At 39.8% G+C, this 22,075-nt stretch overlaps 2 protein-coding genes across 9 annotated transcripts in view; one reads left to right on the top strand and one right to left on the bottom strand.

Moving 5' to 3' along the window:
- Window positions 1–16,449, top strand: part of LOC125225496 — a 51,631-nt gene extending 35,182 nt beyond the window's left edge. Inside the window, exons 40-56 of one of the 8 annotated variants that reach the window (XM_048129238.1) lie at window positions 1,900–1,950; window positions 2,599–2,707; window positions 6,508–6,641; window positions 7,311–7,361; window positions 7,483–7,594; window positions 7,970–8,103; window positions 8,362–8,412; window positions 8,807–8,922; window positions 9,149–9,240; window positions 9,722–10,197; window positions 10,275–10,421; window positions 12,376–12,500; window positions 12,618–12,731; window positions 12,968–13,029; window positions 13,107–13,219; window positions 13,647–13,864; window positions 15,786–16,449. In XM_048129238.1, the coding sequence (XP_047985195.1) occupies window positions 1,900–1,950; window positions 2,599–2,707; window positions 6,508–6,641; window positions 7,311–7,361; window positions 7,483–7,594; window positions 7,970–8,103; window positions 8,362–8,412; window positions 8,807–8,922; window positions 9,149–9,240; window positions 9,722–10,197; window positions 10,275–10,421; window positions 12,376–12,500; window positions 12,618–12,731; window positions 12,968–13,029; window positions 13,107–13,219; window positions 13,647–13,864; window positions 15,786–16,016 (2,336 nt within the window). In that variant the 3' untranslated portion in view covers window positions 16,017–16,449. Of the gene's footprint in view, window positions 1–1,899; window positions 1,951–2,598; window positions 2,708–6,507; window positions 6,642–7,310; window positions 7,362–7,482; window positions 7,595–7,969; window positions 8,104–8,361; window positions 8,413–8,806; window positions 8,923–9,148; window positions 9,241–9,721; window positions 10,198–10,274; window positions 10,422–12,005; window positions 12,515–12,617; window positions 12,732–12,967; window positions 13,030–13,106; window positions 13,220–13,646; window positions 13,865–15,785 lie in introns of those variants that run through there. The other 7 variants (XM_048129239.1, XM_048129240.1, XR_007176989.1 and 4 more) reach the window with 7 other exon arrangements.
- A 413-nt stretch (window positions 16,450–16,862) lies between these two features.
- Window positions 16,863–22,075, bottom strand: part of LOC125225242 (putative phosphoenolpyruvate synthase) — a 54,953-nt gene continuing 49,740 nt past the window's right edge. The window contains exons 17-23 of the mRNA XM_048128849.1: window positions 21,497–21,716; window positions 20,672–20,913; window positions 20,225–20,379; window positions 19,814–20,041; window positions 19,134–19,323; window positions 18,412–18,529; window positions 16,863–18,274 (exon numbers count right to left, since the gene is read on the bottom strand). Coding sequence (XP_047984806.1) covers window positions 18,117–18,274; window positions 18,412–18,529; window positions 19,134–19,323; window positions 19,814–20,041; window positions 20,225–20,379; window positions 20,672–20,913; window positions 21,497–21,716 — 1,311 coding nt within the window. The 3' untranslated portion in view covers window positions 16,863–18,116. The remainder of the gene's footprint in view (window positions 18,275–18,411; window positions 18,530–19,133; window positions 19,324–19,813; window positions 20,042–20,224; window positions 20,380–20,671; window positions 20,914–21,496; window positions 21,717–22,075) is intronic.

The raw sequence follows: 22,075 nt of genomic DNA, 5'->3' as shown, positions 1-22,075 counted from the left end.
ATCTGTACTGAAATAGTACATTACGATACAAGTGCGTAAAAAGGAAGTTCGAAACGAGTGGCGATAAATTAAAACACGACCGAAGGGAGTGTTTTAAGTCGACACGAGTTACGAATTTCCTTTTCGCACGTGTGTCGTACGACGTTTTTCAGTACAGATGACCCTCCGAAGTTTCGACCTAACATATAATGAACCACTTCTCACACTAGTGCGTAAAAAAACGACCATCTGTACTGAAAAAATATTTTTTAACTTCGGAGGCTCATCTTGTGTTTGGCATGCAGACGTTTTAGAGCCTAGCTTTATCTACCAAAATAAATGCATACATCCATACTAATATTATAAATGCGAAAGTAACTCTGTCTGTCTGTCTGTCTGTCTGTCTGTCTGTCTGTCTGTCTGTCTGTCTGTTACGCTTTCCCGCTTAAACCACGCAACCGATTTTGATGAAATTTGGAACAGACAATCTTTAGACCCTGAGACAGAACATAGGCTACTTTTTATTTCGAAAAAAAGGGATGAAGGGGTTGAAAAAGAGGTTGAAAGTTTGTATGGGATTTCTTAATTTTAAATGATAAAACCATGAAACTTTATATTTTAGCACTTGATAAGAAATCATTAAACATATATTTAAAGTCACATACAGGTCGAACGCGATTAATTAACATTATTTTTACCTTTAAAATAAACATGGTGGGAAATAAACATTAACTAAAAGCGGGTAGATTATATTTATTTGTCTACCCCGAACATTTATATAAATTAATATCGGGTAGTTTTGTGTTGTTTACATCTCCGGTGACATTTTGCTGGGACGTCAGTCTTCCGCGACCACGGCCAGTGCAACCTGGCCGAAACGTTGAGAAAAAAGGTAAAAATAATGTTAATTAATCGCGTTCGACCTGTATGTGACTTTAAATATGTGTAAAAAGCGCGAGAACTTAAAGTGTTATATCATTAAACATCTTGATAAGGGATAGGGATAGGGATAGCGATAGGGATAGCGATAGGGATAGCGATAGGGATGGCGATAGGGATAGCGATAGCGATAGGGATAGCGATAGGGATAGCGATAGGGATAGCGATAGCGATAGCGATAGCGATAGCGATAGCGATAGCGATAGCGATAGCGATAGCGATAGCGATAGCGATAGCGATAGCGATAGCGATACGGATACGGGTAATATGGGTATCGTTAGAGGGATACGGATAATCGGTCGGCGGTCTCTTACAATCAATGTGCTTTAAGACGATCGTTGTTTGCTTGCTTGAAGATTACGCTTGCGATAAGTATAAGCAAAATGTAAAAAATTGTAAGGGATAATAGAAAAAAGTACTTTTTACCCACCGATCATAGTGTCTAAATACGGGCTATGTGGGATGTTTATAAAGGTTTCCCCAGCGTATATAGAATTACCTACGCTGTGGTCGATGTGTAATATTTCTACAATCATTGCAAGCAAAAGTATTATGTGCAATCGAAATAATCGCAGATAAATATACCTACAGAGAAACCTACGGTCCCTACCTCCCTACGGATCCAAATGAAAATCTTAATGAATACTTTTATTACGCGGGCGAAGCCGCGGGTAAAAGCTAGTGTAAAATATACCTGAGATAATAATATATGTGCGTATCTACACATTATGATAGCCCATCATGAAACCTAAGACAATTAGTGCGTTTTCACATTATCCGATCCGATATCGGATGTCGAACCGATATCTCATATATTTACGCCGCCACCTTTAATTTTTTCCTTTGAAATCCTTCCTACTTCCGATATCGGATAGGATAATGTCAGAACGCACTTGAAACCCACTCTGAACTGGCCTGCCAAAGAAGTAAATATATTCGACTATTTGAGATTGTAATGCGTTATTTAACTTCTTTTTTCAGAACATATCCGAAATACTGCTCACTATTTGTCCGATATTGTGGCTACACCAGGTTCGTTGCGTTGCTTTTAATAAGTATTATACACCGTGTTTCACTTAACACTCAAAACCTGAAAACCGTTTGTTCAGAATCGAGAGTAGAATCGATTGAGCTATATCTTGATGGGGGTAATATATTTTTTTTAATTTGTATTATTAGTTATTTTTTACGTGCCCATTCTACAAATTCGTAATACAACAGTGCGCATATCGCATTGCTAGAGGTTGTATACCTTTTTCAGTATTTAGGGGTATTCATACTGGCTGGTTACTTGGACGACTATTTTGTCCGCTACGAGTTTGACGTTGTTTGTCATTTTAATTTTAATGTTTACCTCTAATAAGTCATAACAAATTGAACTCGTACCTAATTACAACCTTGTTATTTTAAATGTTGGGTTTAAATTTGCTTACTGAGATTATCTCTCCAATTTGAAGTTTGATGTGACAAAGCTTTAAAGTGTTTTACAGTGACATTATGGTAAACCTTATGTCGTTGCAGTAACGTACACAAATAAGTAGTTTTAAGGTTTATGATGGTAGCTAGCAACTATTTTTTTGAGTGTAGAGTTAAAAGTCGAGTAGAGCTGCACAGAATATACGTAACATATGTATCAAAAACAAAATGATTCGAAACTCATGGCATTTATTTTTAATTTAGACCCGAGCATTGAGGCCTACGTGGCACTTCTCAAAGAGATGGACACGCAGGGCAGCGCTCTGCTCGTGGAGGGATCTATCCCCAAAACTTACAAAGATTCCGCAGCATAGTAAGTGAAATAAACGTCAGTTTTATTAACCATATCATCTATCTATCTACCTATCTATAGCCGCCTTTAAAGCGCCCGTCTTCGGACATAGGCCTCCTCTCCATTCCTTTTTCCATTCTCTTTATTTAGAAACAAACAGTCATATACAAGAAATAACAGAAAATAAGCAAAAATAAGCAAAAAAAACCAGACCTATAGTTTCCTTAATTGCACATAAGAATTACGAAGCTAATACTTTACATACAAAAGAAATTGTTTTGTAAAGATAACAGTGTTTGTTTTTTATTAAGTATTATTATTATTTTGTACTCAATCAAATGCATTAAGTAATTTTGTCCAACAGAGTATCAATACTATATTGACATGTAAAGAAAAACAAAACGGAAAAAAATTAAAGATGTAAAAATGTGGGCGCCTATACAACATTAAGAAAAGCATGCTTTGAACCATTCAAATAATATATATAGGTGTATGATATATTTGTATATTAATTATTATCTAAATGCTTGCTTAAGTGAAATTGTTGTACAGTTAAATATATCCATGCTCTTTAGCCTATCGTTAGTGTTAAACAGTTTACATGCACGCTTAATAAACTCATTACGAGCATAACAAGTCCGACTGCGGGGAATTGAGAAAAGTTCTTTTTTGCGACATTGGCGCTCTCGTCTGCGCGGAACCCTGAAACTTATTTTGTGAAGCAAGGTAGGGGCATCTAGCATTGAATGAACGATTTTGTAAAGCAAAACCGAGTCCACTGCATCACGACGGTCACTTAGCTTTTGCATTTTGAAATGTGTACATACATCCGTATAATTAGTATAATCGTGCCCAGTCCGAAATGCAAGTGACCTAATAAATTTCTTTTGAACCCTTTCGAGTCTATTAATATGAATGGCGTGAGATGGTTTCCAGACAGAACATGCAAACTCTAGGTGACTTCGGACGAAACTGTTGTACAAAATTTTATAGGTTAATGGATTTTTAAAAGGTTTTCCCACACGTAAAATGAAACCCAGCTGTTTGTACGACTTATTTAAGATATTATCAAGATGTGGAACAAATGTAAGGTTACTGTCCATTAGAATACCAAGATCACGAATTTCCGTAACTCTTTTTAATGTTTTACCTAAAAGATTATAGTTAAATTCAATTTTCTTTTTCTTTTTTGTGAAAGTAATAACGTTACATTTGTCCAAATTTAAAAACAAGTGATTAGCTCTACAATAAGTGACAAGGTTATCCAGATCGTCCTGCAGTTTGACACAGTCATCTTCGTTTTTGATGACCCTAAAGATTTTGGTGTCATCTGCATATAGTAGCAAGTTAGAATGCTTGATGCAACTGGGGATATCGTTCACGTATAGGGAAAACAGTAAAGGACCTAAGTGGGAACCTTGAGGCACGCCAGAGCTAATAGACTTCCACTCTGACTGAAAACCCAGTAAAACTACGGACTGAACTCGATTTTCGATATAGGATTTGATCCAACGAAACAGATCGCCATGAATGCCGAGTCGCCAAAGCTTAGTTAATAAGGTTTAGTGAGAAATTTTGTCGAAAGCTTTAGCAAAATCGGCATAGATAGCATCAACACTAAAACCGTCATCCATTGCGCTGAAAATAACGTCTGTGAATGTTAACAGATTGCTATCGACTGATCGGCCCTTGAAAAAGCCATGCTGATTTGGTATAATGTGCCGACGTACAGCACTAAAAAGTTGATCGGTTACTATTTTTTCTAATAGCTTGGCACATATACATAATTTGGAAATCGGACGGTATTTTTCAATATCGCGGCTGACTGTACCCTTGGGAATAGGTGTCACCCAAGCCTGCTTCCATATTTTAGGGACATACCCGGTTTTGAGGGATTTGGTAAATAGTATGGTGATAGGTTCTGTAAGAGAGGAAATGCAATTTTTAATTAAGAGGGGTGTAATTCATCAGGACCGGCTCCTTTATGAATATTAACTGACCTTAAATATTTTTCTACAATCTGTGAGTTGATTTCTATGGAATTTAAATCAATCAAAGGATCAGGGTATTCGTTTGTAAAAATATCTTCATAATCGATATTACTTGGGGGCTCAAAAACCGAATGAAAATGAGTATTAAAAAGATTACAGATTTGTTCTCCATCCGAACTTGTGATTCCTTTGTAAGTAATTGTTTGAGGAAGTTTATTTTTAGAAAAAATTGATTTAACGTAAGTCCAGAAAAAATTGGGGTGGGTTTTTATTTTATGTTCTGAATAGGAAATGTAGCTATTGTAACATTTAGATTCTAATTTGTTGGCTCGTTTACGTAAGATACTAAAACTTTGATAATCTAAAGGATTGCCGTATAACTTCCAAAGCTTATGGTATTTACGCTTCTCTTTTAACATTTTTTGTAGTGGTTTGGTGTACCAGACAGGGACAGAAGACGAAGATTGTCGGACATGACGAAGCGGGGCATACTTTTTTATTAGATTATGTATTAAGTTATTAAATTTAAATATGCAGTCATCTAAATCCAAGTTATTGAAAAAATCAGTCCAGTTAATAGCTGCGAGATCCATGTTAATTTTATCAAAGTTAGCTAAATGAATATTATACGTAAAACGCGCTGCAGGCGCAAGATAAGATACAAGGTCCAGTTTTAAATCGATGCAAAGTGATTTATGATGTGGGTCTTCACGTGAAAGCGGAGAATTGCAAACGGTCACATAACAATTATCGTTATAAAATATTAAATCTAAAATGCGCCCATTTGCATTAATAATAGAATTATATTGCTTAGTTCCGCTGTATGACAGGAATTCTTGAATCAAACGTGTACCAAAAGTATTACATGTTGCCAAATGCATATCGGAAGTTGGACTACGATTCCAGACAGCCTCCGGTATGTTAAAATCCCCCGTAATTAAAAACAAGTCCTCCGGTCTGTCAATGATAAGTTGGCCAGCAAGGTCAGTAAAATCAGTCAGCGCGTCACGATGATTAGGACCGTTAGGTATATAAACACAACAAATGTTTAAAAAGCGACAACGGTCATTGCGCGAAGTCGACGGGATTGTGTTATCCGTACTATTTTTATTAGATAACAGAGGCAAGGAAACTCATATACAATCACAAAAGGCTCTCGACGGGACGGGCCAGTCGCGGAGGAGGGGGCGGAGCTCCCCGCGCAGCGCCACGGCCACTCCGCCGCCGCGCGATGCACCGCTGTCCGCGGCTGACCGATCACAACGATAAACATTATAGTTACTATTAAAATATTCCCGATCTAAGAAATCTGACGTTAGCCAAGTCTCAGTTAAGCAAATGAAATCATAATTAGACTGAGTTACTTGCGAAAGGAATTCATGTGATTTTGTGCGTAGGCCCCTAACATTTTGATAATAACCGTAGTTCGTAGAGCGTTGACTCTTTCTTGCTTATGTGGCGTTAATTGTCTCTTTCCAAAGACCGATGTGCAGTTGTGCACCCTTTATTGCCGTTTACTGTAGGTACCTACTCAATTGACTGGCGAGGTTACATATGTATAAAGTTATCATCTCAACAGCCGAAAGACGTCTAGACGTAGGGCCACTAAAGATAATAGCTATTGACTGATTAGCACATTCTATCAGCTATTCGCAGATTAGCAAAGGAATATTTTTAAACTCAGAAACGAACTCAGTATCAGTTAATCGAAAAATGCAAACTGCGCCCTCTAATGCTCTTGCATAGACAAGTAATAAAGCAATAGAGAAGACAGATAGAGAAAAAAAACGTAATAAAAATAGGTATCTAATTTATTGTCTTATTTCACAGCCTTCGATTATTGACATCGTGTCAAGATCAGATCAATCTCCCTAACTCGGGTTTGGAGGGCACTATCTCAAGCAACCTCACCAGAATCATGAATAACGTGCCTGAAAGAGGGTACACCAAAACTGACTTAGACGGTATGTTTACAAAACAGCCTCTGCCTTATGTTCACACATGGACTTATGGATTAAAAAACTCGGCTAAATTGTATGCATCGTAACTAATCGTACTGACATATACTAAGGACAACTATAAGTGTTATGACCTTATGATGTACGCTGTCATATAAACGTTCACAGTTTCAAGTAGGATTTAAATTGGTTCGCTAGCGCTTGTGGACATGGCGTGTAAGTGACGTTTTTGTTTTTAAAGTAAAGCGTTTAAAGAGTTAATGCAGATGTGAGTAATGTGACGGTGTTCAACCCTTTAACCCCTGGAACGCCGTTGTCAAATATCTCCTACTGAAATACTAACTTTCAATATCTTAATTGCAGTTTGAATTGCCTGGGACAGATCTGGAACAAGGCGCTTGAGGGGTTAACCACCATAGTCCGATAGACAGATAAATAAGACAAATCTTCGTACGTAACCGTACCGGCGGCGAAAAGAGCACGCTCGATAAAAAATCTAAGCGGGTAAAGGGTTCTAGGATTTCAAATGTTTTGACAATTACCTATATTTAATTTTATTTGCGCGCCAGTAAGGGCTAGGTAGCCCATAGTCGCAATAGCACAATACGATAGGATGTCTACCTAGGGATAGCGTATCTGTTTGCATATAATAATGTGCTAAAATTATATTTGCAGCTGTAATTCGTGCACAATCGAAGTTACTGGCGTCATACATTATGCTGCAAGGTAAATCAAGAGTCGTTATTTTTTTTAGATTTAACCTACTTAGACAAATAGACGTAGGTATGCCGAAGTTAATGGAGAATGAAACCTCCATATACATTAAATATAAATGCTATTCTGGCAGAAAAAAGAACGGCTCTGTTGAAGCAAGTGGTAGACCGGCTTGCCTCGGCGCCCGAGGGTCTGCTGCTGCGTCACGGCACCATCCGCCAGTCCAACGGCGACGGAGCTCGCATGCAAGTTTCCCACTAATTTCGTTTATAATATAATAACTGGCTGAATTCGTGTGTTATCAGTTTATGGGTTATATATTCATGAGTCCATGAATCCGTGTACCTATACTAGTGGTGTAGGAATTTCGTTAGACGTTACAGAGTCTGGTTACACGTTCCAAATTCGGATCTGTGTAACGCGAAAACGGGCCTTCGGTGACTGATTCTTGATATCCTAAGTACTTGTTATAAACGCGAATCCTAATGTTTATTTTGAGCGACAGCCCCATAATCATTGAATATTGTAAATACTTACACTAACCGTAAATAGATAATACCTACCATATTTTTTTATTCAGTTTCGTGGTCCTATATTCCAAAATTGCTATTCGATTTCAGATTAAATGGAAAGAATACCGATCAACTAACTGTGACCGGTGCTGACCCCGTAGTGGAACGTAAAGTTCAAATCAAGATTGTTACGTTGATGGAAGGATTGGTGCCAGATAACCAACAAAAAGAACTCATGGATGGTGAGAAAGTCATAATAATAACTAAATTGTCGAAAATTCCATCTTAAAAGATCTCCTACGTCTCTGATCGATCTACTTGATATAAGAACCAAATATCAATCACCCGGGTAATGGAGTAAAACTGATTGAGACTACTTACCTACCTTTTTCATACAAAAATAATATCATGTGTTTGTAATGTAAAATCCTTCATGATTTCTAACGGCGACATAATTATCGCCATGTTAACTGATATTAAAGTTCATTGTCATATTCCAGGTGTAATTGCTGACGCTACTCGATACCTTGCTGTTCATCTCTTGCAACCACGTGAGTATATCAACGCATTTTTCTCCTCATTATAATCTTTATCCTGACCTTTTATCGGCCACCGTCGTGATTGCGCTACTGAATATTTAGGAACCTACTTACATCGTTACCAGATTTCGAGAGTATAACCACACCTCGGACAATGGCGATGATATATATGAAAGAGGCGCGTTCCTACGGACACACCGACACAGTCTAAGCTCGTGTAGATAAACGCGTACCATGCTTCTACGAGTGAGATATGACAGGTCGGGTCGCATTTTCGTAAGGCAGTATCTAGCCGAGAGCGGGTGGGTGGCACTTTCAGCGGGGAGAGGGCGAGTGACCATACTGTACTATAGTACTCTTTATTATATTGTGGTATAACAAACCAGGGTGTTGGTTGGGATTTCAGATGTGATCCAAGTGTGTAAGTGCATGAAGAGCGTATTCGTGCAGTGCGAGCTGTGGTGTGACGAAATCTTCAGACGCATGTCGCGTCCCTGCTGCACATGCTCACGGCAGCTGGTGGTGGGTATACACACACGTAGCGTTCACTGCTGAGGAGTAACAAATACACCACAACGAACGTCTCAGAGATACTAAGCAATTTCCAACATGAAACATCACTGCATTTACTCACGCTGTTCACATATATACCCAGCATATTACTGCTTACCATCTACGGCCGTACGCCTGTTTGCCATTGCTGCAGTACTGTATAAACATGTCTAAGTTTTCTTTTAACCTTCCTTAGATGGATGCACTGTCAGAGCTAGCACCCGGCGAGCGACTCCAATCGACTTCGGGAGATCACGCTTTCGCGCCCGGCGTCGACATCAGCGTCAGGTATTGTTTTGTTTTCTGTCGGACCTCGAGCTAGAGAAAGTATTTGTTTTACAAGGGGCAAAGTAGTTGTTTAACCGCACGTGCCAATATTGATATTGGCATGTGCCGTTAAAGGTTGCGACGGTATCAAGGCACGAAGGTTTCAACAAACTTTGCCACCGAGTGAAACACAAGATTTTTCACCACACCAACACGAACAAAATATATATTGACTATAAAACATCAAAATAAATGAAATCCATCAATTTATTCAATATTTATGATTCAAAATCATCATTTATAGGTAAAATCTAGCAGCCAGATTAAGACATCGAGTTAAAATTAATTGCCCCCTTGTGGATGAAATAAAATTTTGCTATCTATTTTCGAATAGAAAAGAAAGCCTTTACCAGTTGGTGTGGTGAAAAAAATATTACATTATCATAAATTATCTGGATATTACACAGGAATATTTAAACTGATCAGTAAATTGAATGTTTAGGCCGTGCTCACGTACCTGCACCCGCAGTTCAATCTGCCCCGCACCCGCCCCCACCGAGGGCTGCCAGACCTCCTACATGCTCTACTCCACCGAGTACAACCGCCAGCACCAGTTCCTCGACTCTCCTACCAAGCTGTCACGCTCGCCTGAAATCAAATCCGTCCAGCCTTCTAGCACCGCCATCAGCTGCTTGTCACTTGATGTGTCAAATCAATACTCTTCGTCTCCGTCTTCCGGAGAACGGATATTTGAAATAAAACCATCGAGCTCATGCTTAATACGCCAACCGACCCCGAACAAGAGCGAACTCGGAATGTCTAATTCCTTATCTTATCATACACCCACAAATCCTTCTATCGACAAATCTGGCGGTTATAGCCCACCTGTTTCGTTACGTTTGCAGACAACTCTGTCAGTTGCAACACCAATATCGGAGGCATTTAGACCGTCTGGCAGCAGAAGTCCGGATTCTAATGGTAGGTAAATTGCTTTAAATATTTCATGGTTGAGGACATCGTCCACAGTCTTAATTCAAGCAAGGAGTGAATGTCAGTTTCAGGCATACCTGTGATCTCAACGGATCAAATGGGCGACTGGCACGCTATGATGGTGAGCCTGACGTGGAACGTTCAAGCCTGGCGCAAGTGGATTCAGGAGACCGTGGACCGCGCGCTGTCGTATCAGGACAGCTGTTTGGCAGGTAATATTAGATACTACCAATGAGCGACTTGGGCGCTTTTTATTATATACTAGCTTCTGCTCGCAGCTTCGTTCGCGTTAAAAAGAGACAAAAAGTAGCCTATGCCACTCTCCATTCCTTCAACTATCTCCACTTAAAAAAATGTCAGTTCGTCGCTCCGTTTTGCCGTGAAAGACGGACAAACAAACAGACACACACACTTTCCCATTTATAATATTATATTATACACGGTGCTCGTGAGCATTGCGAGAGATTTTAACCACGCATTTCTGAGGCTAAAAGAAATATTTTTTTTAATTCACATGAGGAAATTTTGGCAAAAAAATATTTTTTTTTTAATTTTTTACTGTTTTCGAATTTATTTTTACATAAAAAGTAAATGTTATTCATAAAAATAGCACTTCAAATGAATTTTGACGTTTTTTTTCTGAAAAACACATTTTTGAAAACTTTTATTTCGTACTTTTGGACATCCTATCAATGAGAATAGTGAGACTAATTCTCCATAATGGCATCAACATCGTTAAAAAAGCCTTTTGTACTGAGTAACAATAAGAAAATATGTTTTTTTTCAATTGGTCATAACTCTGAAACTAGGCGAAATCTAGAAAAGTGTATATGACATTTCAGTCTTAAAATGGGATCAGGAATATGCTCTTAAAGTCTCTCGCAATGCTCACGAGCACCGTGTATATTATACACCGTGTTTCACTTAACACTAAAAACCTGAAAACCGTTTGTTCAGATTCGAGAGTAGAATCGATTGAGCTATATCTTGATGGGGGTAATATTTTTATTTAAATTAGTATTATTAGTTATTTTTTACGTGCCTATTCTATTGTGTTCGTAATACAACATTGTGTATATCGCATTGCTAGAGGTTGTTTACCTTTTTCAGTATTTAGGGGTATTAATACTGGCTGGTTACTTGGACGATTTTTTTTTCCGCTACGAGTGTGACGTTGTTTGTCAGTTTAATCTTAATGTTTATCATAATTCATAACAAATTGAACTCGTACCTAATTACAACCTTGTCATTTTGAATATTGGGTTTAAATTTGCTTACTGTGATTACCTGTCCAATTTGAAGTTTACTGTGACAAAGCTTTAAAGTATTTACAGTGACATCTAGCTGTCTATTGGTAAACCTTATGTCGTTGCAGTAACGTACACAAATAAATAGTTTTATGGTTTATGATGGTAGTTAGCAATTATTTTATTGAGTGTAGAGCTAAAAGTCAAGTATAGCTGTACAGAAAATTAAAAATTCAATTAAAAAAAAAGTAATCATCAGATTAAAAGATGAATACTCTAGATGAGTTTAAAAAAATAAAAATCAGTTGGGGTGTCTGAGGTTTTGAGTGATACCGGAAACACGTTGTATATTATAATATTATATTAGTATCGGATGGATTGATGCAAGCTTTACGCAACACACACTGCTTTGTCATACAATTCACGTCCTTGCTCACCAATTACATGTAACAAAATGTTTATTTACACTTTTGCGTCCTTTTTTTCTAAGTAACTCACACGCGTGACGCGACCGAATAAATTTAAAATGATTTTTTCCATTTCTCCCAGGCCTTGGAAATATTCCCAAATGTAACATTCTGTTCATTGTTCAAAATATTAAATGGCGGCGGTGGAGGCAACAACGATTCCTTATACATTTTATTTTTATAAATCCTACCGACTGCGCCATGTGCGCTATGCGAGTATGGGACACGTAAGTCAAACACGAGTAAGAGACAAAGACTCCTTTATTCAAATCCGAGCATACCCACATTTACCAATTCCTAATATACCCGCAGTGTGCACCCACCACAGCTTCTACGGCAGTTGCGCTTTACTAAATCGATAAAATAGTTATTTCGTTCATATTGGTTCAGTTCAACCAATAGAAACGTTTTACCAGATTGGTGTTGTAAACTAAAGAATTTAATACTCGCAGACACAGCAGAGTCGTGGAATGCGTTTCGAAGAAAAATAGCTACGGAGGCCCTGCAATGGCGCCAGTACAATATTTTTAGTAGGCAGTTGATTCTACGGCTGGCTCTTCGATACCAGGATAAAAAGGTGATATATATTTTGATACTCACGTTCAGCCACATTTAATGTTTTTCTCAAGATTTTGAGATGATTTCGTGGGTCCATTCAATTACGTTATAATGATAAGTACTTATCTTCTTTTAGATTGTCTCTCCGACCAGAGGGACTGTAAAGAATAAAATTTACATGGACTGTCAAAACGAAATGTTGCAAGTTATCGATATGTTCAGCAAATGGACGCACTTTATATCTGTTATAGTAAGATTCCTAATGATTTATTTAAGTAGGTAACTTGTGTTGATATGCTTTTTTCAGACTAATACTAACTTGTATATTTTATTTGTTTACCCACATGAGTGACACGATATTTTTTCGTGAACTGAGTACAGATTTACCTAGTACCTACTTAGTTGCTCGTGAATACACACCTACTTTATTTTGGTTTATATATTATGTTGATTTGTATAAGTAACAATATTTTGTATTAAAAATAGGTAAAGGAGACTGATTCATTACGGCCATCGTCTTCTACTACAGACTCAGAGCGACAGGATTTGTAAGTGAAGTTGTTTCTAAACAAATATTTTACATACGTCTTAATAATATATTTCACGGATTTGTTTACTACCCTAGGCGATGGAATTACTTTAAAAGTAAAGTGGAGGAATGTGCAGAAGATTGGAAAAATTACAATACGCAAATCATTCAATTAAATTGGGAAAATCAATTCATGGGACTCATTCCAGGTGAATTAGCCTGTACTTTTTTATTCGTTATTCATTTTTGCACATGTATAGGCGTATAGTGCATTAGGTTCGAACCTGATGTTGTTTCGAAGTTTTGCGCCAGCCGTCCCGTTCAAATTTCGGAACTAGGACAAGCGAAACTGATGCGCCTTAACCACAAGATATTGAAAATCGATCACAGACGGTTTGATACTGGCCTTAAAGAATTATCCTATCTTTTTATGATAAAGGTATAAGGGGAAGGCTGGTGGAAATATTCCCCAGATGGCGCCATCTCTCATGGTTAATGCCTTGATCTTTGGGCTACCCCTGGACTGTGTTAAATTGTAGTAGGTGTTCCCGTAATATTGTCCTGAGTTCCAGTATCTAAATTTACAACGGAGCCAAGCTATGAGAGTGCCATACTGTACGCAAACCTCAATTCCAGAATGGATATCCCTGTGGAAATCGGGCGGGCCGGTGTGGGTGGTGAGCGCGTGCGGCGCCGTGCCGAGCGGCGCGGTGGCGGCGGGCGCGGCGGGCGAGGCCACGTGGGTGGCGCGCACCACGCACCGCGGCCGCGTGCTGCCCGCCGCGCTGCGCCCCTCCAAGCACTGCTGCGTGCTGTACGCGCAGGGCGCCGTGCACCACTACACCAAGTACCAGGTGCTGCCTCTAGCTATACGAGAGTTGTGCGAGACACGTGGGTGGCGCGCACCACGCACCGCGGCCGCGTGCTGCCCGCCGCGCTGCGCCCCTCCAAGCACTGCTGCGTGCTGTACGCGCAGGGCGCCGTGCACCACTACACCAAGTACCAGGTACTATACTATTTTTCACCATAGATGAGTTCGGTGGCGCTTCCAGAAATTCTGAATTACGCACAGGTACAGATGGCCGAAGGGTTTAGTTTTTCGACGGTTCCGGGGCAACCTGCCGAATTCTACGCCCGGACAGACGACGCAACGAAGCCTCGACGTTACGTTGTCACATAAATCTAGATAATTTGTGATGTGTTGATTTTTTCTTACTTTGATGTGTTTATTTGTCATGCTTTTATGGTTTTTAGTTACTCAGTGATTTGGTTTTTACTGTCATACTGTGTAACGTATTTGAAATAAAAATAAATAAATAAATAAATGTAGTGCGAAAAGATTTGCCTTCGAATTGTTACGGAAACGTACGAACGTGTCATGCTATTGCACTGACATTGACTGAACTAGCATGCCAAATACTAAAAGTGCTTTATTGTTCGTTAGTCAGGAGCAAGCTGGAGTATGCCTCTCAGATATGGAACCCACGCTATGCTACCTACATCCAAAGGCTTGAACGTATTCAGCGTAAATTCGTTAAATTCCTATGCTTCAAAATAAAATCCCCCTATAGCTCCTCTAATTATCTAGCTACTTGTAAAAAACATCACTTATTACCACTTCAAAAGCGTCGGGAAATAGCTGACATTAGTTATTTACTCAGTATCACTACTGGTTTAGTAGATAGTCCTGAATTACTCTCCGACATCTCATTTAATACCCCCACACGTTGTAAAAGGTACTATCCTCCTATTTCAGTTAAGTTTTCATCGTCCAAATACAGACAGAACAGTTTCTTGTCGCGTGCGAGTAGAGCGTTAAACAACCTTGCAAACGACCTAGATATAGATGTATTTAATTGTAAAATCCCTGTTATTAAGCACTATATGATTCTTAAATGTTTCGTGTGAGCAAGTCTAAGAGATTTGTCATTTATATTTAATTATGTTATTCTTATAATTGTCATTACCATCCACTATTGAAATACCACGTTTGGTCTGAATTCTTACGTCAATGTGTTTGTGTCCGTGCGTTGATGCTTTTCGTTTGAGTAATATGTACTCAAATGTATTAATATGTATTGTTTCTATAAGTGTGATCCTGTAATTGGCTTTCTATCTTTTATTCAGTAGTGTTATATTGTAATAGTAGCTGTTGGATCTCCATAAACTAAAATAAATAAAATAAAATAAAAATAAATACGAAGGTTTCCAAAGGAAACCCCTTTCGCACTACATCTGTACTATGTTCGCTAAATATTCTTGCGAACTAAATTATATTTTTGCGTAAAATAAAGAAAAATAGAAAGAAACTGTACTTTTTTTAATATATTGCATTACCATTGTATTAACTAAGTTCCATAAAAATGAGAGAAAAATAAGGTCATTTTTAAATAACGCAATGCATAAAACGGAAAATAGATACTAGGGGCGGATGTTCCTTTTCATACATTGTTTATTTAAAAATAACATTATTTTCCTCTCGTATTTGAAGGAATCCATTTAATAAGCACTGATAATGAATATTCAAAAAGTGTAGTTTTTAAATATTTTTCTTATTTTTTTGTCATAGTACAAATCAATTTTTTTTAAATATTTTGCGAACATGTATACGTAATTCAGAATTTCTGGAAGTGTCACCGAACTCATCTAAGATGAAAAATAGTATAGGTTTCATTTCCACTCGATACCTCCACGCGTTCCTGACAGCCTTGACAGAAGACTCGCTGATTGGCCACAATAACTCCATTCATACTTAACCAACGTGATCTTTTTCAGGTACTATGCAACGCGGACGTGGAATGGATCCCGTGGCGCGCGGGCGCCACGGTCCCGACACGCGCGGTGGTAGTGGCACCGCGGGTGCTAGTGGGCCGCGTGCGCTACCGCGGGACCTTCCTCCTGGGCGCGGTCCCGGCGCCCGCCTACCGCTGCCACATCGTCATACTAGGCCGGCCCTTCGCCGTCAACACCTACGAACTGCTAGTCTTGACCGACCCCGATACGTAATGCATCAAACTGGGGTCTCAGAAATTTTAAGTGAGATTTGAAATTTTAAAGTTAGTCGCAGGCGACGTGCGAAATTGGGATTGGCGTTTAAAAGATCGGAAATTGGAAAATCGGAGTACTTGGAACATTTAGATCGAACGATTAGAAAAGATGCGATTTATTTATTCATACAGAATAATTGCTATTAGAAGTGACCAATATGAAAAAAGTGAAATTTATTGTGAACGTTTTGTGATTGTTTTTGGTTTACTACGAGATTTTTTCAGTGTGTATTTTATAAATAATTTTGCTCACAGCGAAATTAGTTGTGAATGTCCAGTGAGCGTTTTGTGATTTGATTTTTATAATTATTTTCGAAATATATACAATTTTATACGAATAATTAGTATATTCGTTCCATTCTGCCACATCCTCGGCCGTCCCTTCGCCGTCAACACCTACGATAGTAGGTACAGAAGTAGTGCGAACAGCTTTTTCTTCGTAGTTTTACGGAAACGTTCGTATTTGTCATGCTAGTTCAGAGTGTTAGTACGTCTTGTACTGAAACTGGCTGAAATAGCATGACTCGTTCCTACATTTCCATAAAAATACGAAGGGAATTATTTTCGCACTACTTACATCTGTATTCTTTATTATACTGTGCCTAAGAGCTACTAGTACTGACCCCAAAACCGAAGTGTCTCAGAAATTTTAAGTGAGGTTTGAAATAATTTTGTAAGCAGCGCAATTTAGCCGTCAATTCCAATCAAGTCTAGTGAGCGTTTTGTGATTTGTTTAATTTATTATGGGAAGTTTGGAAATTTGTATATTCATTTATAAAATCCATGATTAAAAAAAATTACAATATGTTATCACAAATTAACTTTAATAATATAAACTTTCAGCATCAAAAGTAACTTATCATAATAGCTAATAAATACATCACAAAATAAAATCTCACCAATAAAATTACACGATATCGAACCATCTAAAATTAATCTGTTGGTATACAATATATTATTTCTAAGAGTCCGAAAATTGATACAGTCACCGGCATAAATAAGTGATGATTTCTGTACCTTGTCGCTTTAAATTGTTTTACAATTTCGCATGACATTTCAAACAAGATGTTAATGAGACAAGGTATAGAAATCATCACATATTTATGCCGGTGACTGTACATGACCCTGTCCTATTAGGGTTTCCCCAAACTTATCGACGCGGAATCGACTCTAGCGACCAATAATCGCGTCGTCGTCGCTGGACGCATGCGTATACTGACGAGCGATTTTTGGTCGGCGAGACCAGATTCCGCGTATAGGTTTGGGGAGACACTTTCTGTTTTTTATTTTTTATTATTTATCACTTGGTATAACAGTAAAACATTATAGGTAACTTTGCAATGAACACTGTATAGTATTGTACAATTATCAGTTCACAATTAGTTAATAAATCACATGATAAAATCTCTTATTTCTAATTACAAAACAATCCGATGGTAAACATTACAAAAAGTTAACTTTTATGTCCAGGATATGCCTTTTTGCTGCAACAATATCAATCACATTCTAGGAACCCGTTGAAAAATCTGATATACAAGAATATTAATCGTAAAGACGATGAAGCCCAATGGACTTTAACAAATCCATATTTTAATTATCATCGGCAAGGCAAAGGCAGAGCATTCAGAGCAAGAAACTCTTCTGTTGCACGATTCGCAGTAGGCTTCATCAACTTCGTAGATTATGTTTAGCGAATAGAATTGTATTGATTCTGACGAATTGTGGCACGAATTCTGTTATCTTTAAAATAATTCCCTGTAAAATGCCTCCACCTCATGGGTATAAAACGGAGGCGCCGTTTTGTTTAGGAAGACAAGCAAGTGTCGCCCGTGCGAAACATGTCCATCACGTTAGCCGTGTCCACATCCGCTATGATGACAATGACTAGGTACAGTACAGTCACTAAGTCACAGCAGTCATACCTAGGCCACACAGCACTCAGGCGCTGTTCTGTTTAGCCACGGTGACGCGTTCTAGCCCGCCGTGTGTGACAGGTACCACATCTCCCGTGCGGAACATGTCCGTTAGCTGCGCCCACTATGACTATGATTAAGTCGACTCACGACACTTGAGCACTATTTTCTTTAGCCACGGTGACACGTTCTAACACGCCGTGTGTGCCCGACAGGCGCACCATGTCTCCGGTGCAGAACATATCTGTTGCGTTGGCTGCGCCCACTATGCATGGAAGGCCGTATTCTCGTGCTATCACCGCACCTGTGAAAAGTCACCATTATTACTATAAAGGCTGCCAATGTGTCGGTAGGTCTTATTAAAAAGCCATAAGGTTACAATTCAGAGCGGGACAGCCGACCTATTAAACCGTTTAAATGGGGCATTGTATAAATACTAACCATGTGAAATAAGTCCCCCGAGCTCCGTGACGATGCCAGTCAAGAGCGGGAAATACGGAGACCAACCGATGTCAGTCGAGTGCGTTATTAGAACGTCGCCCTGTTGTAGCTGCCCGATCTGGAAACGACACGTCATATTACTAGAAATGCTAAAGGACTGAAGATTATTGTTACACTACACAAAATCAGTTGTCATATCATAAGTAAAGTCACATACTTTAGTAGAACTGGCAGGCAATCGTGGTCGCGTGATAAATGATGAAACATCAAGTCGTCCTTTTCGCACTATTAGTAAGGCCGATAGTCCACTATCATATGTTTATCATATAAATATGATCATAGGCAACATGCCGTCCTTTTTTGGAGAAAAAGGGAGGCATACATACCTATGATCATATTTCTATGATAAACATGCGATAGTGTACTTTCGGAATTCGGCCTCAGTGCGATAGGGATGAACCGATGCGATAAAGTTTATCCAACTAGTGTGCTACGCCCGCTGATCAGAGTGAGTTTCGCTCTCGCCGCTGCACACAGACCCTCGAGCCTCCACCTACGGCCTCACCGCGGGTAGAGGCGACAGTCAGCCCGAGTTCAGCTCAAAAAACCGCAGGTCACATAATTGCGGCCTCACTGCGGGCAGTGGCGACAACCGGAGATCAACTCTGCGAACCGCAAGCTATGAGTATATACAATAGTAGCACCGAGTAGAGTGAGTGTACCTCCGAGAGGTCCTTGACGACGCAGGCGCGCGCTATAGTCTCTCCGCCGCACACGGACGTGGCCTCGAGCCGCGCGTCGCCGGCCTTCACTTGAGGCCTCACCGCCGGCAGAGGTGATAGCCAGCCTGAGTTCAGCTCGGAAAATCGCAGTTTTGACCAAGCGGCGAAATGCTGGTGGCGTTGCATGGCCCTAAAAAAGTTTTAAAAATCATTTGAGAAAAAACATTTAAAAGAATATCTGTTTATACATATTCTGTAAAGTATTAATTTTGTTGAATCATTCCAAATCAGTGAACGTAGACGTAGTGGACCAGGTCGGCCTCGGGAAGGAACCACCGCTACTAAAATATCTGGCCTAATCATTGGAGAGCTAGTTGTATCTCATACGAGTTTATAGGTCATTAACTATGCTAAGGTGAGCTCTTGCGCTGTTGGTACATGTAGGTATACTCACTTCTTCAGCAAGTCTGGGTTCCTAGTCTCGATATACTCGAGCAGCTGGTAAACTCGGAAGTAGTAGACCAGGTCAGCATCGGGCAGGAACCACCGTTGGACCAATAGCTGCCCTAATCTTTGAACTGCTATCCGTATCTTGTGGTTGGCGAGGATGAGGTGTGCTTTCGTTCCTTCGCGGTTCTACGATAATATAAGCCCTTAGCTCTAGCTGTGCGTATACTCACTTCTTCAGCAAGTCTGGGTTCCTAGTCTCGATATATTCCAGCAGCTCGTGAACGCGGAAGTAGTAGACCAGGTCAGTATCGGGTAGGAACCATCGTTGGACCAATAGCTGCCCTAGTCGTTGAACGGCTAGCCGTATCTTGTGTATGGCGAGGATGAGGTGCGCTTTCGTGCCTTCGCGGTGCCGCACGGTGCGCCGGCAGAGGGGTAGAAGCCAGCTGAGGACTTTCCTGCAGTAGGCAACACACAAATACAACAATACAACAAATACATAATACATTAGCAGTTCTTATCGTGGTGATAGGAGGACCAGAAGGATTTTTTAATGGAACCACAAATCTTACGGATAAAAATGAGGCGTATACGAAAGCCGTGACTTCATTCATACAGAGACATTATCACATATTACTTACCTTGTGATTGATTTTTTTGGTGTTTTGAGTGCTGCAATTATCTCGGCGTCAGTCTTGGCGTGCGATTTGACGGGTTCTTTGGGAGGCCGCATGTTCTGTAAGACTTCCATCAGGTCGTCCGGTACCAGAGCCCAGGGTTTGGATACCAAGTCAAACTGATGACCAAAAATAGTCAAGTAAAAGATGTCCGTTTGAGCATAGAAACAAGGAAGGTATAATGATTAAAATTAAAATGATGAAACTTCAATTTGAGTTGCAAAATTCACTAAATTACGCTAGTATATACCATACTAATATTATAGATGTGAAAGTGTGTGTGTCTGTTTATTTGTCCGTCTTTCACGACAAAACGGAGCTTTTTTTAAGTGGAGATAGTTGAAGGGATGGAGAGTGACATAGGCTATTTTTTGTCTCTTTCTAACGCGAGTGAAGCCGTAATTAACGTACCTCCATAATGCACCTGTGGCCATGTTTTTTCAAGAACTCCATGACTTCCTTGTGTATATCCGGCAGGTTGCCCTCTAGCCATCCGAGCGCGTCCTTAGGCTTCTGCGCGCGGAACTCTTCCACCTTCCCTGAGGCTCCTAGTTTGCGCGCCAGGCGGTCCAGGATGTGCGGTACTTCGGCTGATAGCACGTCGCCTGAGCTGAGGATTACGCTTATCTCGTTGCATTGTTCGGAGGTGAAATCTGAAAGTAATGGATTGCATCAAACCATTTGTCATCAATTAGGTAGTGTTCAGAAAGAGAAGAGTCGTGGAATGTATTGATCCCATACATACAGAAGGTCTATTACCTTCTGTCGCCGTTAAAGCGTTTCAATTTTATTGTATGGGAAGTTCCATAGACGTCTGCTGCGTGACGATGATGTATCTGTCAAATGTGGTTGATGCAACTGGCCCTAAAAGTAGTCGATAGCGGTACCTACCCTGTCCTCCTTCCAATAGCACTGTCATGGCAATAAACTGACTCGCGGCGCTAGTGCTCATGTGGTTGAACGAGAACCGACAGATGTCTTTGTCTAGATCGTGTAACGCTGCTAGATATTCTTCGAACCGATCTGACTCGAACAAATCTATGATCAATGATCATGTTACTTACCCTGCCCTTCCAATAGTACTGTCATTACAATAAACTGGCTAGCGGAACTCGCGGCGCCAGTGCTCATATGGTTGAACGCGAACCGCCGAATATCTTAGTCCAGATCCAGCAACGCTGCTAGGTAATCTTCGGGTCAGTCAGACTAGAATGTTCAGATGATCATGTTACTTACCCTGCCCTCCTTCCAACAACACTGTCATAGCAATAAACTGGCTAGCGGTACTAGCAGCGCTAGTGCTCATGTGATTGAACGAGAACCGCCGGATATCTTGGTCTAGATCCAGCAACGCTGCTAGATAGTCTTCGGGCTGATCGGACTTGAATGAGTCTATGGTCATTTGGTCCACTTTCTTGATCGTATCGTTCATATGCCACTTGGTGAAGAATAGGTCCTGGAAGATAAGTCACGGTAAAGCAAATTCAATAACGTATGTCACACAGGGGGAACGCCGAAATCACAATCTTCGCTATCATTTCGTTACGTCTACCATTTTCAAAAACTATACGCTGTGGCGGCGAACAACTTTTTCATGACACGTTAGCCGTTTCATACGACACATACGCCTCTCGTGTCATCAGCACAGAAATGATTAAATCTATTGTAACGCCGAAGATATGGTCATAGGCGTCTTTGTCATACCAAACTGAACATTACTGTATTGGCAACGTGCGTGACAGAGTGGCGCTGATTGTCATAAATACACGTCATCTTGCTTATGGGCATATCCAACATTAATACAATTTAATATGG

Source organism: Leguminivora glycinivorella, chromosome 4, assembly GCF_023078275.1.
Source record: "Leguminivora glycinivorella isolate SPB_JAAS2020 chromosome 4, LegGlyc_1.1, whole genome shotgun sequence".
NCBI lineage: Eukaryota > Metazoa > Arthropoda > Insecta > Lepidoptera > Tortricidae > Leguminivora > Leguminivora glycinivorella.
The sequence above is the reverse complement of the archived record's forward strand: the minus strand, read 5'-3'. Positions and strand labels throughout refer to the sequence as shown.